General features: G+C 38.9%; 1 protein-coding gene across 4 annotated transcripts in view; it reads right to left on the reverse strand.

Annotated features, from left to right (window-relative positions):
• Window positions 1-11,741, reverse strand: part of LOC126183548 (uncharacterized) — a 363,013-nt gene extending 351,272 nt beyond the window's left edge. For 3 of the 4 annotated variants that reach the window (XM_049925623.1, XM_049925622.1, XM_049925621.1), the window contains exon 1: window positions 11,549-11,740. In XM_049925623.1, the coding sequence (XP_049781580.1) occupies window positions 11,549-11,556 (8 nt within the window). In that variant the 5' untranslated portion in view covers window positions 11,557-11,740. Of the gene's footprint in view, window positions 1-11,548 lie in introns of all 4 variants that reach the window. The other variant, XM_049925624.1, reaches the window with a different exon arrangement.
• Between the last annotated feature and the right edge of the window lie 5,218 nt (window positions 11,742-16,959).

Consider the following 16,959-nt stretch of genomic DNA (forward strand, 5'->3'; position numbering starts at 1 on the left):
ACACTGATGGCGTTGTAGCTGTCCTTCAGCTGGAAACCTATATCCAGCAGCTGGTCCATGTGGTAGCATGAAGTTCACTAAAATTTCGTTTAACTCATAACTGGTGTCTATAATCTCTACAATCCACCAGTCACAGTGATACACACCCCACACACATCCCCCTTCTCAGGTTGTAAATCTGAATATTATTCTGCTGTTTCCGAGGTGCTGGCCGAACACACGAAATTTCTTCTTTCTTGTTCTTTAAAGTGCATGCAACATGAGTTCGCCCATTACGTTGAGTACAAAAATGTCTTCTGAATTCCTTTCCCAGGAGTAGTTTGTTTGGACTATTATTCTTTTTTCTGGTCATGGATTTATTCGATTTCCTCTTTCAGGAAAAGAATGAGGGCTGTGGATGTGTAAGATTTCATGACCCTCGTAAAATCCTCGGCATTCTGAATCACGGCTGTATTTGGTCTAGAAAGATTATGTTTTGTAGCATGGTGCTTCAGCAGGCCTCCTACACCATCACGAGGCCCCTTCCCGTGACCAGTAGCACCATTAGAAATAATGATGATCTTCTCTGCTCCTGTTTGCAGTTCAAGAAATTTGCGCATTGCTAGCAAAGCATGTGCTGAGTCATGTCCTGTGGCATCACTTATAACTGCAAAACTTATGCTCTTGTTTTGAAAATATGTCACTCCTGTAAAAATTGAAACCTGGTTAGTACTCCAATGATACTCTTGTACTTCCTGTGGGAGAATTGCAGACCATTTCTCAGCAAAATCTGGGAGTACGCTTTAGGAGTGATTTAAACTGGAATGATCATACAAAGTTGATCGTCAGTAAAGCAGGTGCCAGACTGAGATTCATTGGAAGACTCCTAAGGAAATGCAATCCGAAAACAAAGGAAGTAGGTTACAGTACACTTGTTCGCCCATTGCTTGAATACTACTCAGCAGTGTGGGATCCGTACCAGATAGGGTTGATAGAAGAGATATTGAAGATCCAACAGAGAGCAGCGTGCTTCGTTACAGGATCATTTAGTAATTGCGAAAGCATTACGGAGATGACAGATAAACTCCAGTGGAAGACTCTGCAGGAGAGACACTCAGTAGCTCGGTACGGGCTTTTGTTGAAGTTTCGAGAACATACCTTCACCGAGGAGTCAAGGAGTATATTCCTCCTTCCTACGTATATCTCGCGAAGAGACCAAAAGGATAAAATCATAGAGATTAGAGCCCACACAGAGGCATACCGAAAATCCTTCTTTCCACGAACAATACGAGACTGAAATAGAAGGGAGAACTGATAAGAGGTACTCAAGGTACCCTCCGCCACACACCGTCAGGTGGCTTGCGGAGTATGGATGTAGATGTAGAAAATCAAAGTGAGGCACTGAACATAGTTCCTCAGCCTGTACACACCCTTTCACTTACGGAATGTGTCGTTGCAATTTCTACATATGCTGGTGTGTTACTGCTTTCACTGACCATTTACCAAGTTCATCAATGAAACTGTCAAAGGCAACAGTTTCCTTAATTAGTTTATTTTCCTCCCATGTAGCATATATAATTTCTGCAGAGTTATCTGCTACGTCTTCCAGACCAAGCGTAGGTACAGACAGCTCTCCCTTTCCAGGACAGTCATCACATTCTTGAAACAAACAATTCTCTCGCTTTACATCACAAACTACTAATGACTTCACACACCCAACCAAGGAGTCATATGTCATGTGCTCCAGTAAGTTCTTCAAAGTCACCACACAAAGTTCACAATTTGTGCAGTACACACGTAAACAGACATCTCTATGTGGGTGCGGGACTGCCCACTTAGATCATAGTGCATAAAATTTTGATCTTCCAATATATGAAATTGTATAGTTTCTTTTATAAATTGCACAAGTTTCTTTGCTACTGCGAGTCACGTACCTCTTCACTTTCAACTGTTACAGTTGTATCGTCTTTTTTGTTGGCGCTCTGGCAAGAGCAGGCCCACTTATCTTCCAGATAAAATGACTGCACTAATTAAACTTGAGCTGCTTCTACAGGATGACCATAATACGGATCTGGTCTTCCAAAGCCTCCTTCTGCAGACCTCACATTTTTTTATTTGTCTACCATGTACTTCGATACTGATGGAATGCAGTTCAAAATTGTTTTCTTTCAAACTGTCTCTGGAATAATAGATAAAAAATACACCTTTTCTCTACAGGATGCACAATATACACCAGCTGAATTGATATTTGTGAAAAATTCCTGGCAATAGATGCAAGAGTGCTTTTTTGAAGAGTGTGGTCCGTTTTGCTGTAGTGTATTCATCCATAGGTTTAGTAATTTCTCTGCACTTTCTTGATGCATACAGTTTATAACTCGACTTCACTGACCACGGTTTCTTAACAGGACTAACACCTAGCTCTATAGTTTATTGATTCAGGGTACTTAATCTTCCCTCTATTGATGCAAAATCTGTATCATGGGAGGCTTCACTTTGTTCAGATACTATCATTGCTGTTATTCTGTCAAAACATTTAGAACACAAAAGTCGTCATTGGAAACATCTTCACTTTGAAACAGAGGCTTCAAATGAGAATACTTATTCCCAACCCGAACAATGTTTGTTTTTAGTTAGTCTTATATATCACTCTTTTATGGGTATGCAAATAGTCAGCACACTTCACTCTCCTGTGGCCCCAGTCAGAAGACATTTCAAACAGTCCTTTTCACAAAACACACTGCAACTGTGTCAACTGGCAAATTCCTCACGAAAACAAAGAACTCACAGGATGGTCTCAGTTTTCTTAGAAGCCTCTTCAGTAAACAAATTAGCACTGAACAACCACAATACAGAAACCTGCAATGAGCAACCACGACAAAGAAACTAACAAGAACTACAACAAAGTGTAAGAAACATTTGCAGCAATGAGAGTGAAAAGAAATAACTGCAACTGAAATAAACATTGTAAGTAAGAAACAACTTCAGTGACAACATACCTTACCCTTGAAAGCTTTAAAAAAAAAAAATTAAAAGTAAAACCTGTCCAACTTATAAGTGGAAGCTCACCTTTACAGAGAATATATTACTACATGGTACTAATGAACAGAAGAAAAATAAAAAAAAATCCAACTTTTCTGGATTGGAATTTTTGAAAAAAATATTTTTTTCTGTAAATTATAAAAAAAAATTCAAAAGGCGGCAGTAAAAGAACTTTGACAGATAAGTCCACATAGAGGATACCATAGTAATCACAAAGCAATTATCTTTCAAATAAAAAAAACTCTAACAAAATATCTAGACCTGTTACAGAGATACAGCATTTTAAATTTTTTTCCAAAATTCACATCTTCAAAATGGTGTTCCCAGTATCATCTTTGGAGGCCTGTATCTTGGGGCAGGAATTTTTTTTGGAGAAAACAAGAAAATGCATGTTCCTTGCTTACTCCCGAATTTTAACATATGCCAAATCCAATAACAATCGAGACTGAAGGTAACCACCCCTTCCTGAAGTGATACAGATTATGCCAAAATATTACTGAGCAAAATTGTCTGTAATTTGGAAACAAAGGATTGCATGATTCATCGCTGTTAAGTATGTCCAGGAACAGAAGCTCTAAAGGAACATTTGGAAAGCGCTTTTGCAGATATTGATCCTGAGGATATAATTCAGTTCAAACAATGGACTCACAATGACACAGATACACTTTAAACCAGAGAAATGACAGTTGAAGAATTCATTGAACTATTAGTTACAAAACTTTTGGCCCTTTCTGCTCACCACTACACTGCAAAAATTGATTATATTAATGGATTTTGCTGAAAATTACTCCTTTATTGTCCAAGACACAGTTCAAGGATTCCACTGAGAAAATAGTCAAGCTACAATACGTCCATCTGTCATTTACCACAAAGATAATGAAGACCTAAAAAGCATCAGCTACGGCAAAATCGGTGATTGGCTTCGACATGAAAACAGTTGCAGTGCATATTCATTATTTCAGTGCCGGTTCTGCAGCACAGTGCAAAAATTTTTAAGAGCTTCCTAAATTTTGCCATCATAAAAGAGATTTTGGCATTACTGAAGAATGGATTTTTTTCAGAACGAGCCATAGGAAATAACCATGTGATGGAATTGGGGAGCACAGTTAAGCGTTTAGCTGTAAGAGCTAGCCATCGGCGCCCAATTGACAACCAAATCTTAACACCAACTGACCTGTTTGGATATTGTCAAAAAATGTGCATGGCATTGAATTTATCAATATGAAAAAAGAAATTACTGGATATGAAAAAATTGACGAAGAAAAACATTTCGAGGATGGATGAACAGTGTCTGGTACAAGAGACCACCACCATTTTGTGCCAACTGATGAAAAGCGACTTCAGATTCATAGAGTACCAAATAACACATTGTCCTTTATAGCAAATGTTAACCGATATGTTAGAAGTTGCTACTAAATATGTTGCCATTACTGAACTACAGTCTGGCCAGTATGTCACTTGCATTTATGATGGAAAATGGTGGGTAGGAAATTTCTGTGAAGTTTCATGTGAAGAAAAAGATTCCTTGATTAATTTCATGCATCCTCGTGGAGCTGCTAAATCATTTCACTGGTCATCTAGAAGAGACATTCTGCATTCCAGAACAACAGATAATTGCAGTCATACCAGTTCCAGTTGCTTCAATGTTGGGGCGGCAATACAGTTTGCTGGAAGCAATAGTTTTGGACATCAACAAAAAAAGTTAAAGCATTTAACAACTGAAGAATTCTGCATGATGGCTTGGGAACCACAAAGAGACCCAAAGAAGGCTTGGGAACCTGTTAGATACATTCCAACTTGAGAACCTGCAAGACTCCCACTTTCAGGCTTGGGAACCGGCAGTAAAGAAACAAAACCGTGGCTGACCTTGCATGGCTATTGGGCGTGGCCCCATGGCGATGGGGCTACCAGTCACTGAGATTGGTAGTGGCATAGCCACCATGAACCAACACAAAGGATTTTTCTCAAATTACAAAAAAAATTCAATAGTTTAGACGCAATTTTTGTATCTCACCCAAAGAGACATCAAAATGTAAATAAGTTTTTCTAATAGAATGAACTGTGCTCTGTTGAATTGTGTTAATGAATGTAATCTGGTAGATGTCCATTTTGAGACACATGACTTTGAACACGGGTATATTTTGATACATTCATGATTTTTAGCAAATTTACAGGATGGTAGCACAGCAACTAAACATTCAAGCTAGGCCCAAATTTGTGATATACTAAACACCCAGACAGACAGTAGTTTGGCAAAAGACCAGGTCCATAGTGCACTTTCTCCACTACTTATGCCTCGTTAAAGTATTTCTCACAAAATGATTTGTTGCCCACTTTGAACTGAGATTACGATAAATGCATTTTTCTCTGAACTCTACTTCCATCATTTGTGTGTAGAGCACAAAATGTTGTAGCACTATACCCAGAAGCAAGAGTCTAGCTCTTTTACATTAAGAACAGTGAAATGCCAGACTTGAAGATCCCTTCGCGACTTTTCGGTCTCGGTAAAAGTGGTCTTCGCAAAAGTGGCTCTAGCACCTCAACCAAGTTACAAGTGAGCCTGAAACTTTGCACAAGTTCATGTAGGGCCCTCAGATACATACTGTATAATATTCATCTAAATTGAAGATGGTAGAGCTAGGAGCCCTTGGACACTTCACGTGGAATGACCGATGAGCTCAGCAATTTTGAACATGGACTAGTCACTGCATGACATTTAAATCCTTCTAAAGCTGCCCAAGCTGAATGTTGATAATGTAGTTGTGAAACGGAAACACAAAGGAAAAGCCATAGCTAAACCAAAGAGGAGGCAGACCTCATGTGCTGATGGACAGGGAATGTCAATAATTGCAGAGAGTAGTTGTAAAAAATAGCCTGAAATCAGTGGTGAGTTCCAATGTGCTACCAGCAGTCCAGTTGTCACACTGACTGTGTGTTGGGAGTTTAAAAAAAAAAAAAAAAAAAGTGATATACTGGTCGAACAGCTCCTTGTTAGCCACACATATCTGTAGTAAATGCTAAGTGATGCCTGAGGTGATGTGAAGAGTGACGTCACTGGACATTGGGTAACAGCAAACAAGTGATCTGGAGTGATGAATCATGCTGTACACTGTGTCAGTCCAATGCCAAGGTCTGGGTTTGGTGAATGCCTGTAGACTGTTACCAACAGTGCAATAAGGTGGAGGGGTGTTTTTTGTGGTTAGGGTGCGTTCACTACTACTGTGCTTAAGAAAATGTTAAATGTAGAAGTATATGAATACCTTATACAGTACTGTGCACTGTGTACAGTAGAAGAACAGTTCGACGGTGATGATTGATTGTACTAGCATTACAATGCGTCTTTAACAAAGCACCACTTGTGAGAAAATGGTTCGTGGACAATTACATTCCTGAAAGGGACTGGACTGGCCTGGCCAACCTGAACCTAGTGGAAAACGTCCGGTGTGGTTTGAATATTGACTTCACTCCAGACCACAGCATCCAACATAACTACCTTGTCTGGTCTGATCTGCCACTCCGACACCTCATTGAAAGTGCCCCCAATACAGTTCAAGCTACCATAAGGACAAAGGGTGGACAAATCCCATATTAATGTCTAGATACTTTTGGTCAGACAGCGTATACCACCTGTACTACTGTGCAATAAGCAGGCATACAAATATACTGAACAACATCAAAAAAGAACATTTAGTTATAATCAAACATCTACTATTACAACTGTATCTAAAACAGAGAGTGCAGTGCCTTTATTGTTTGATTTTATAACAGAATAACTCAGGTATTGGTTTCCTGGTTGCAGAAACACTAGTACAACTGCACTCTGAAGTTTGCTAATGTGAGCTTATAAGAACAACAACTTTTAATGAAACTGTTTTGAGATGACATTACAATTTGTTCTATAGTACAAGTTATATCCACTTACATTCAAATTTATAATTTCAGTGTCGGTGAATACATGCAAATATTTCTGTACCAGATATCTCTATTATATATTTAAAAAGAAAGATGATGAGACTTACCCAACAAAAGCGCTGGCAGGTCGATAGACACACAAATAAACACAAACATACACACAAAACTCTAGCTTTCGCAACCAACGGTTGCCTCGTCAGGAAAGAGGGAAGGAGAAGGAAAGACAAAAGGATTGGGTTTTAAGGGAGAGGGTAAGGAGTCATTCCAATCCCGGGAACGGAAAGACTTACCTTAGGGGGAAAAAAGGACAGGTTTACACTCGCACACACACACATATCCATCCACACATACACTGCTTGTGTCTGTGTATGTGTGGATGGATATGTGTGTGTGTGCGAGTGTAAACCTGTCCTTTTTTCCCCCTAAGGTAAGTCTTTCCGTTCCCGGGATTGGAATGACTCCTTACCCTCTCCCTTAAAACCCAATCCTTTTGTCTTTCCTTCTCCTTCCCTCTTTCCTGACGAGGCAACCGTTGGTTGCGAAAGCTAGAGTTTTGTGTGTATGTTTGTGTTTATTTGTGTGTCTATCGACCTGCCAGCGCTTTTGTTGGGTAAGTCTCATCATCTTTCTTTTTAAATATATTTTTCCCACGTGGAATGTTTCCCTCTATTATATTCATATCATTAATTTGAATCCAGATATCTCTATTATGATCATATGAAGTGATCTACACATAAATAATGATCGACATCGATTACAAAAAAATAACTAATTCGTGATGATGTTTCCTGCCATATTTCATTAAGTACCTCTTCATTAATTATCCAATCCATCCATCAAACATTCAGAATTCTGCAACATATATTTTCAAAATCATCTGCTGTCTTCTTCTCTGTACTGCATATAGCCCACACTTCATTTCCACAACACTACACACTTTTAGAAAATGCTTGTAAAACTTAATTTTATATTTAACATTATCATATAGCCATTGCCAGCCTTCCCTTTCTTTCCTCTTTACTTCAGCTGTAGTCGGGATGTTGTTTTCCAAATAGTAAAACTATTTGGAATGGTAAGAACAATAACTAGTTGTAGCAGCTCCTTTCCTAATCTAATTCTTTCAGAATCATTTGCTTTAATTCAGTCACACCCCTTTAACATTTTTTACTATTGTTTAAGTTCATCTTATGTATGCTATCCATTCCATCTAACTGATTTACCAAGTCCTTTGCAATCTCTGACAATTGCCATGTCATTAGGAAGACAAACCTTAGCGCTTTCTTCCTTCTCTCTGAACTTCAATACCTTCCCCAAATTTCTCCTTGATTTCATTTATAGTTTTCTCCAAGTACTAACAGAGTAACGCAGAGGGTAGGCTACAACCTGGTCTCACTCCCATCTCAAACATTGCCTCTGTTTCATATTATTTGACTCTTATCTACAGTCTGGGTTCATAGTTTCAAAGAGCATATTCTAGTCAAAACTGCTAATAAGCGTTCCTAGATTTCTTTGAAATACAAACTGATCTCCCAATATGGCTTCTACCAGTCATTCCTTTCTTCTATAGGGAGCATGAGCTAGTATCTTGCAAGGATGACTTATTAGACTGTGGTTTGGTAATACGCCTATCTATTAACACGTCTTCTTTATCCTGCATGCCAGGTGGAATATTTCTATCATGGTTCTTTATCCAAAAGTGTTTAATAATTCTGACAGAATGTCAGCTACTTCAGGACCTCTTGTGCTCTGTCACATTCTGACTCATATCATCACACCATCCTATCTTTTCATCATACACTTTCTCTAGATTTCCCACAACTCTCTCTTCAACTTTTTTCCCTTTATATTACCTTCTACATCTTGGTCTGCTTTTCCTTGCACTGGGTTGTCATTTGGACTCTTGATGTTTGTATAGCTTCTACAATTTTTTTCCGTTTCGTCCTTATAAGCAGCATCTACCTTTCATATAGCCATGCATCTTTAGATTCCTCTGCATTTCACCTCTAAACATTACTACTTTGCATCGCACACGTCTTGTCACTCATTTTTAAGACAAAAACCTATTTCAATGTAGCTACTCATATTGGGAACTGAAGAAATATGAAAAAGGATAGAAGAATCATTCAGTGGTACAAGAGAAATCGGGCATAGCCATCTTCGGCTAGCCAGACTTTCATAATGTGTTACTATGACCCCAATGTATGCATCAAAAAGATGAAACAAATATCAAGTGACTCTTTGAAGAGAACACAGTAGTCCCACAATGACTACAATATCAGAGCAATCTACTTTCACAAACAGATTACTTTCTGTCTCTGACACTGCGACATACAACAACAAGAAAAGTTTCCTATTGGCAAAGAATCACCATACAAGAAAGTTGTTTTATCACTGAAGTTAACAGTGACTAACAGATAATGTTCCTTGAATCCAATTATATGAAGAGCCTAAGATTTATAGGAGGAGAGCTGGAAAGAGAAAGAATCTGTTCATAACGAACATCTCGGCATCTACCACCAGAAAACTTAATGACAATAGTGCATGATTCTGAAATATGATTAGTGAATATATATGCAAGATTTCTGCTACATGTTTTGATTTCTTGCTCAGATAATTATCGATTATTTCGACTGTTCCTCTGTTTCTCAAGGTATCTTATTTTGTTCAGTGTTAGTCAACGATGTCTTTATAAATATGAAGATAACATATAAATAAGCGCAGAGAAAATATGTATCAAGCAGCCGTTCCTTGCTTTTCATATAAAGAAAAGGGGACATTATCATTCTCACAAACAAACAGTGTTGTTCACAAACCTAATGAGACGTAAAATCACATTTATTCTTGGGGAAAATGCATTTAACCAATAAGAAATATATTTCTGTCGCACCCTGACAGTAAAACGGAAAGTAACCTAATACCGCCTGCTTCTCCAACTAGAATAAACTGCATTTAGTAGAACAAAAGCAATGATTCTATAATATGACTAATTATGTACCATTCCTAACATTTGGAGAAAAAAAAAAAAAAAAAAAAAAAAAAAAAACGGGTCGACAGAAGCGTCTGATCCCACGCGTCGGCTTTGACCTGTAACGTAAGGGTGTTGTCGCGTGTGACATCATGACGGTGCGGAGTTTGGTTTGTGAGTGTGGCATGTTTCTAGATGTCGTCGTGTTGTGCGCTCTGGTGGTATGTTCAGGGTTTTCGTTTGTGTGGTGTAATGGACTCAGTTTGCTTTTGCTCATTATCCAGAATTGTTAGTGTGTCGGCTGTGTTTGTAGTGGAATTCGTTTCAGTGAGTTAATGATTTTGTGTGAAGGTTAATTTAGTGTTGTTCGCTGTACTTCGTGTGGTAATTTTAGTAAAATTAATCGTTTGTTGTTTTTGTTCAGGAATGGATATGACGGATAAAATTAACAGTGCGCAGATCAAGGGAAGTGTTCCATCCCAATGTGTGGCTGTGTATGTTGGTATTGGTGTTCGGAGACGTTTTTGTGCTATCTAGGCCAAGAGAAGTGTTTGATCCTGATTTATGGGATCGGGAGCTGCTGTTGAACTATATAGATCAACGGAAGTGTACGATTGCAGATGATATTGTGTTTAGTGGTATTTGGGGAGTTTTGTGATGTCGGTTTTTTTCGTCTTTTTGTGTGGTTTTGTATGGGAGTGGGTGTCTAAATTTGTTTATATTTAGTTTGCCCCCACCGAAAAACATCCCATTTCCCGCTCTTGTCCCGTTAGCGTCATTAGGCTTTATGTCGAAAGTGTGTGTGTGTTTGTTTTTCGATGTATTTTCGTCCTCATAATGTGTACGTTCCGACTTTATATGCGCCATATTGGAATCGTGGTTTATGTTCGATTCCGCTATATTTGTGACGTCATGGGTCAAAGCAGACGGGTGGGATCGAACGCTTCCGTATTTCCAAAAAATCAACAATGCGACGCGAGGGAAAAGTGGACGCGGTACGCTGACACTACTGAGATTTCCAACTCACCGTATAAACAACTGAGGAAAATACGGATTATTAATTAGCTATAGGCCTACTACTTCATCGAGCAGATACTTTTAAAAAGCCTCAAACATGCAAAACAACGTGTTGCCTTATTGACTAAATTTAATAACCTGAAAGTGATCGAACAGTCTGTGGAATGGAATTGCTACATTTCTAGAATACGATACAGGTATATATAACAATTCTACCTACGACCGCATAAAATCATTGGCCATGCACACGTATTTTTTTAGATACCTCTATTACGAAGGAACTTGCACATAAACGTGGTATTACGTTTCGTATTATCGTTTTCGTGTAAAAATAATAACAAAGATTTTTTATCCAACACTGATTATTTTACAATAAAATACGCTTCTCCATTGTTGCAGAATACAGGATGTAGTAAACGCAGATGTACCGGCTATTCATAGTTCGCGCGTGTTTGCACTAAATAAATGCAACAAGTATGGGTTGCAAACTAATGATGCATGTTAAGTTTCAAAGAAAAAGACGACCAACCATCTACTGTTCCACATCCTGTCTAAATTTCTGCAATTAGAAACGAAGTAATAATCAACAATACTTCTGCAATGTTTAACAGTCACGCATAACTAAGAAATACTCACATCTTCATCCGAAAAAATTATGTAATTTCACCACAGAAAACAAACCAATACACAAAACGATTGACAACAAACAACACTTCAACACGACTCGTCTCACAACAACGCAGTACCACGACACAACACTTTTCACTTTCCTTCAAGCGGAAATTCAAACTCCTCCATGAAACTCTAAACAAACGGTTCTGATTGGCGGCGCTTAACTTCCAATCAGAGTTCTCACATGTTTCCAAAGTCGAGTTAAGCGTAGAGATACATCTACTCTATGTACATGAGCAGTGGTACTCTTTGTGCATATCATTTCGATTAATCTAATTCATACTTTATTAAGGGTCTATTAAGACACCAGACACCAAAACTCCTTTCAGAGAAAACAAACGAAATCCTGAAGGTTGTTAACGAATGTGCAATATGTGATAAATTAACACTAAACACAAAGAAAACAAACACTACGCACTTTAGCACAAAAAGAGGGAAAACAAGTTCCTGGCACAAATGATAAATCTAAAGATACTATAACAAACAAGAAGTTTTTAGGGATTCAGCATAGAATGAGCACATAAAAATACCAGCACAAAACAAGGACACCATTCTTAAGCTGCAGAAAAGGGCAGCAAGAGTAATAACTAGAAGTAGTATTGGACTTACAGTAAAGGACTACTTAAAAATGGGTACCCAAGTGAGTACATATCCCAATCAGTTGTGCAAATCATGGAATCACGTCTGTCAAGGTCAGAAAAACTATAGCAGTGAACTGTCAAACGTAGTGTAGGCAGTGTTTCCAGTAGACCTTTTGCGTATTCTTAGACTGCGGCCAATAAAATGCAGCCTTTCGTTTGCCTTCCCCACAAAAGTATGTTTGCGATCGTTCCAGTTTAAGTTTTACTGGGTACTGAGATGAATTGGTAGTATTTCGACTTGTGTTTTGTCATGTAACCGAAAGTTAATTATTGTTAGTGGACGCAGCTTTCGTGTTTAATGTATTCCTCATTCAACAGAGTACGCTCCTCGTACAATACATGTAACTGTTTCAAAGTATTAAATTGTTACTGATGTTACCAATTTGCAGAGGTCATCTAAACTTGCAGTTTTGAAACAAAGGAAAATTTTATAGCGAAATATGGCAACTAAGAAGCGAACTATCCAAATAAACAAACATTTCCGGTCCAAGTCGTCGCAGTAGGTCTACTACACAGTAACGTAAATTAGGAGCAAATTCCATTAGTAGATCGTTATCAGGGAAACCAGCCCTTATAATGCAAACTGCCACTATAAGAACGAAAGTTTCCAAACATGTCAATGAGTAGTCGAGAAAAGTGGGAGCATTCTGTCTACCGAATCGCAATGCACGCCACTACGAGGGAACATCGATCTTGCTGAAACTTCATTCAGTGAAAGAGGGGACAAACAAGCGAACACGTGTCTCGGCTTATCGATGGCTTCTGAGAAAACGACGGTCAAAGTTTTCAATGCGCTGTTGCTGTAGTGTAGATACCTTTTAGAGTGTAACGATTCAATTGAAACCATGGTTCAGCGGCTACCGTCTCGAATTCTGAACTTTGCACTGCGAGTTCGAAACCCTGATGTTCTTTCCCCTCGCTCTCTGAATGATCTACAAATGTTTATTCCAATTTATGCTGAAACAATGTTGTCGTTATTTGTCAATTGATTTACTGTGTAATAAAATAAGTTAAAAAACCAAACCAATGAGAAAATGATGTGAAATATTTGTGAATGCCCTTGCAACCTTACAGGTTATAAGAGGGTTCAAAAATATTTCACATTATTTTCTCATTCGTTTATTTTGTTTAATTCATTAATTACACAGAAAGTCAACTGACGAATAACGACAACATTAATTCAACATAAATTGGAAAAAACATTCGTAGATAATTCTGATAGAGAGGAAGGAAAAAAATAATAACAAAAAAAAAACAATATGGTCTCAAACGCGGGAATCAAAGTTAAGAAGGAACGACGGTAACAACTGAGCTATCGCTTCAATTGCATTCTGGGCGGCAAACGGTATCTATACAATAGCAACAGCGCTTTGATAACTTTGACCGTCGTTTTCTCGGAAACGGTCGAGTGTCTTCAGATAAGCCAAAACACATGTTCGCTTATTTTGTCCTCTCTTTCATTGAGAAAAGTTTCCGGACAATCAGCGTATGGCACTTGGCGAGTTCCCCTCGTTAGTCGAGTCGCTTCTTACGCCCAGCGAGAACTATGTATGCCTCAGACTAAACTGCGCCACTTGGAAACACGCCGGCCGAAGTGGCCGTGCGGTTCTAGACGCTACAGTCTGAAACCGCATGATCGCTACGGTCGCAGGTTCGAATCCTGCCTTGGGCATGGATGTATGTGATGTCTGTAGGTTAGTTAAGTTTAATTAGTTCTAAGTTCTAGGCGACTAATGACCTCAGAAGTTAAGTCGCATAGTGCTCAGAGCCATTTGAACCATTTTGGAAACTCCCCGAGCGAGGATAAACACGTTTTCCTTCTCATAAGGCAACCTTCTACAGCCAAAATTCACGGATTCTTCTTCAGGTTGCCTCAGGTATTTCAGAAATGTTTCTTGCTTTAGACATGCCTTTTATTCAAAACGTAAACATTTAATTTCACGTAATACTTATCAGGATAAGACATGACGAGAGCGGACCAGTCCCTTCTGAGAAAAATTGCAGATTCTAAGTTGCAACACTATGTATGTAATGATATGAGAGTGGGCTTGCGATCTCTCGTTTATGCCATCGATTTCCGTGTTACACATACTTGGCCATTTCGTTGTGGCTGCAGTCGTTGAGGAGGCAGTCTGTTTCCTACTAGCGCTGTTTTCGCAGCAGATATTAACTGCGACGAATCATTCAATCAACGCTAAATGACCCATCTGGCTGAGGCAGACTAGGGCGCTATAATAGCACTCCATGCAGAGGGATTTTCAGACGGGTCATCACAAGTCGACGGTAGCCAGGTGGATAAGACGAAAGGAAGAGGGTGGTAACCTGAATGGAAGGCCTCATGGCCGTCGCCGCAAAACAAGAGCAGCTCAGGATCGGCAGATACTCTGTTTCAGTGAGAACCACCCATTTGTCAACACACAACAAATTCAGCAGACTTTGGGTCTCAATGTTAGCAGTAACACCGTCACTCATCATCTAAAGGAAGGTGAACTGAGAGCAAGAAGCGCTGTTGTGGAAGAGAGATTCACTGTTTCCCACAGAGACGATCGCAACCTCTCCAGTTTTGGAGGCGAGTGATTTTCAAGGACGAAAAAGTACTTGTTTACCAGCCAAAAGGCTGGTAGATATAATCCAAAATATATTTACAGTTGCCGAAGGAGTGACAGAGAGTCGGTAACGGTATAGGCATAGATATCGGCCGAAAGGTGTGGGCTCATGTGGGAAGTGGAAGGAAGACTCGATGTGCGCAATTATATATCAGTTCTGGAGAACGTGATGTTGCCTTCTGTGACAGCAAAATTTGGCGATGATCAGATCGTGTTCCAACAAGATCGCTCGCCTATTTATATGGCACGTGTGGTTAAGAGGTGGTTCGACGACCATAGTAATGTTACTGTAATGGAATGGCCACCTAAAGGAACTGACATGAATCCCATTGAGAGTATTTGGGCAGAAATGGTCAGAGTAATACAGAAAAAGGGACAGTCACCGTCGACTCGCCGACAGCTTTCTGATGTGATTCATGACGCTTGGAATGAATTACTTGAATCTCCTAATTATGTGGCTAGAGTTGTGGGCTCAATGCCCAATACACTTCGAGCCGTTGTGGAAGCCGAAGGAGGCTATACGCGACACTAAGCAGCATCAGCAGAGGTGTTTTTTTTTTTCAGCCCTTAAGCAATCAGCTGCAACAGATGTTTCAAGTTTTTTTTAACAGACGTATATTTTATATAATTTTAAGGTAACACAGTATGTGGAACTTGGACAAACAAATTAATTCACAAAAAGATATTTAATATTTAATTTGCTAAGAGAATAAATACTCACGTTATGTATTCATGCAGTCTCTAAAAAAAGATATGAAACACGTTTACATGCAAGAAGGGTAAAAAGCAATTTAGCACAAATGGAAAATATTGAGCTCGCTGATGAAGGAGTAATTGGAGAGCGAAGGTTGGGTTAGAAGAGGAGGTAAGGAGGCCCAAAAAAGAAGAGAAAAATCAAATACCCAACAGACTATTTGTCCACATGTGGCTAAACATCAGAGACGTAAAAAATTTTGAGAGGTGCCGAAGTTCTCTGGAACAGTGACATGTTTTAGACAAGAAGATGATTTTTAGTTCATTTCATTTTAACCATTCACAGTATGCTTTGGGATTCTAATCTATGATTTCATTTTATTATTGTGTATCTTTTCTTCAGCGAAAATCAACAGTAGTAAGGTTCAAGATACAAAGAATAACTAGAAGTTTTAATTTGTGGAATAGCCTATTGAACAGTTAATATTTTCAAAAAAACTGTAGTTATAGGACATACTAAGAAGCAAGTCAAAAATGGCATTGTGGAAAGATCAGGTTGGTCTCTAAAGGGTGACGATGGTCAAATAGCAAATACGAAACTATGGGTAACAACTATTGTTGATGGTGAGGAGCCATAATCGATATGCCACTATTCTGCAATTGTATTTCTGAAGTTAATCGTCGATCCTAGGATTCAAACCAACACACATTGCCACTAAGCTATGAAACAACTGAGCAAAACAGAGCATCCTCGTTGTCCATGTGATGGCTAAGAAGACTAATTCGCAACATAAGTGTCAATGTAAGCAGCAATTCCTGTTGTGACGAGTTTCCTGGAGCAAATAAATACATTTCCTACATCTTCAGTGTGAATCATGTAGCAAATGTAATTTAAAGGACATAAAAATATCGAGTGGATTTACTAACATAATTATGAACCACTCAAAAACATAAATCGATGGTCATATAGTCGTCAAACGTATTCTACGGTGTTGCCATTGTCCATTAGGTTAGCAGCAGGAAGAAAACGCTCGCTCAGCTGATGTGCTGAGATAGCTAGCACTGGCGAAGCTCGCGCTTCGAAGACGCCACAGCATCGTCTGCCACAACTTCATGAGAAACTAAATACCTCAAGTATAAGCCAATGTGTTGTATTAGCATACCTGTCACTATCACTTGGCACTAAGTGTGGTTATGGGCAGTACGTATGCTAAGATTGTGAATCTAACATCATAAATAAAGACAAGGGGAAAAGAATTAGGCGTCCTTTCTCTTCTGTAACATGAAATATATTTTAGTTATTCTATCTTAAATGAACTGCGCAGAAAATCATTCACCAGAAATGAATAACTTTTTAGCAACCCCAGATGATATTAACAGCTTGCCGGAGCAGGTTAGTCGTGCGTTCAATGGCGTCATATCGCGGACAGCGCGG

This window comes from Schistocerca cancellata, chromosome 4 (genome assembly GCF_023864275.1).
Source record: "Schistocerca cancellata isolate TAMUIC-IGC-003103 chromosome 4, iqSchCanc2.1, whole genome shotgun sequence".
NCBI classification, from domain to species: domain Eukaryota; kingdom Metazoa; phylum Arthropoda; class Insecta; order Orthoptera; family Acrididae; genus Schistocerca; species Schistocerca cancellata.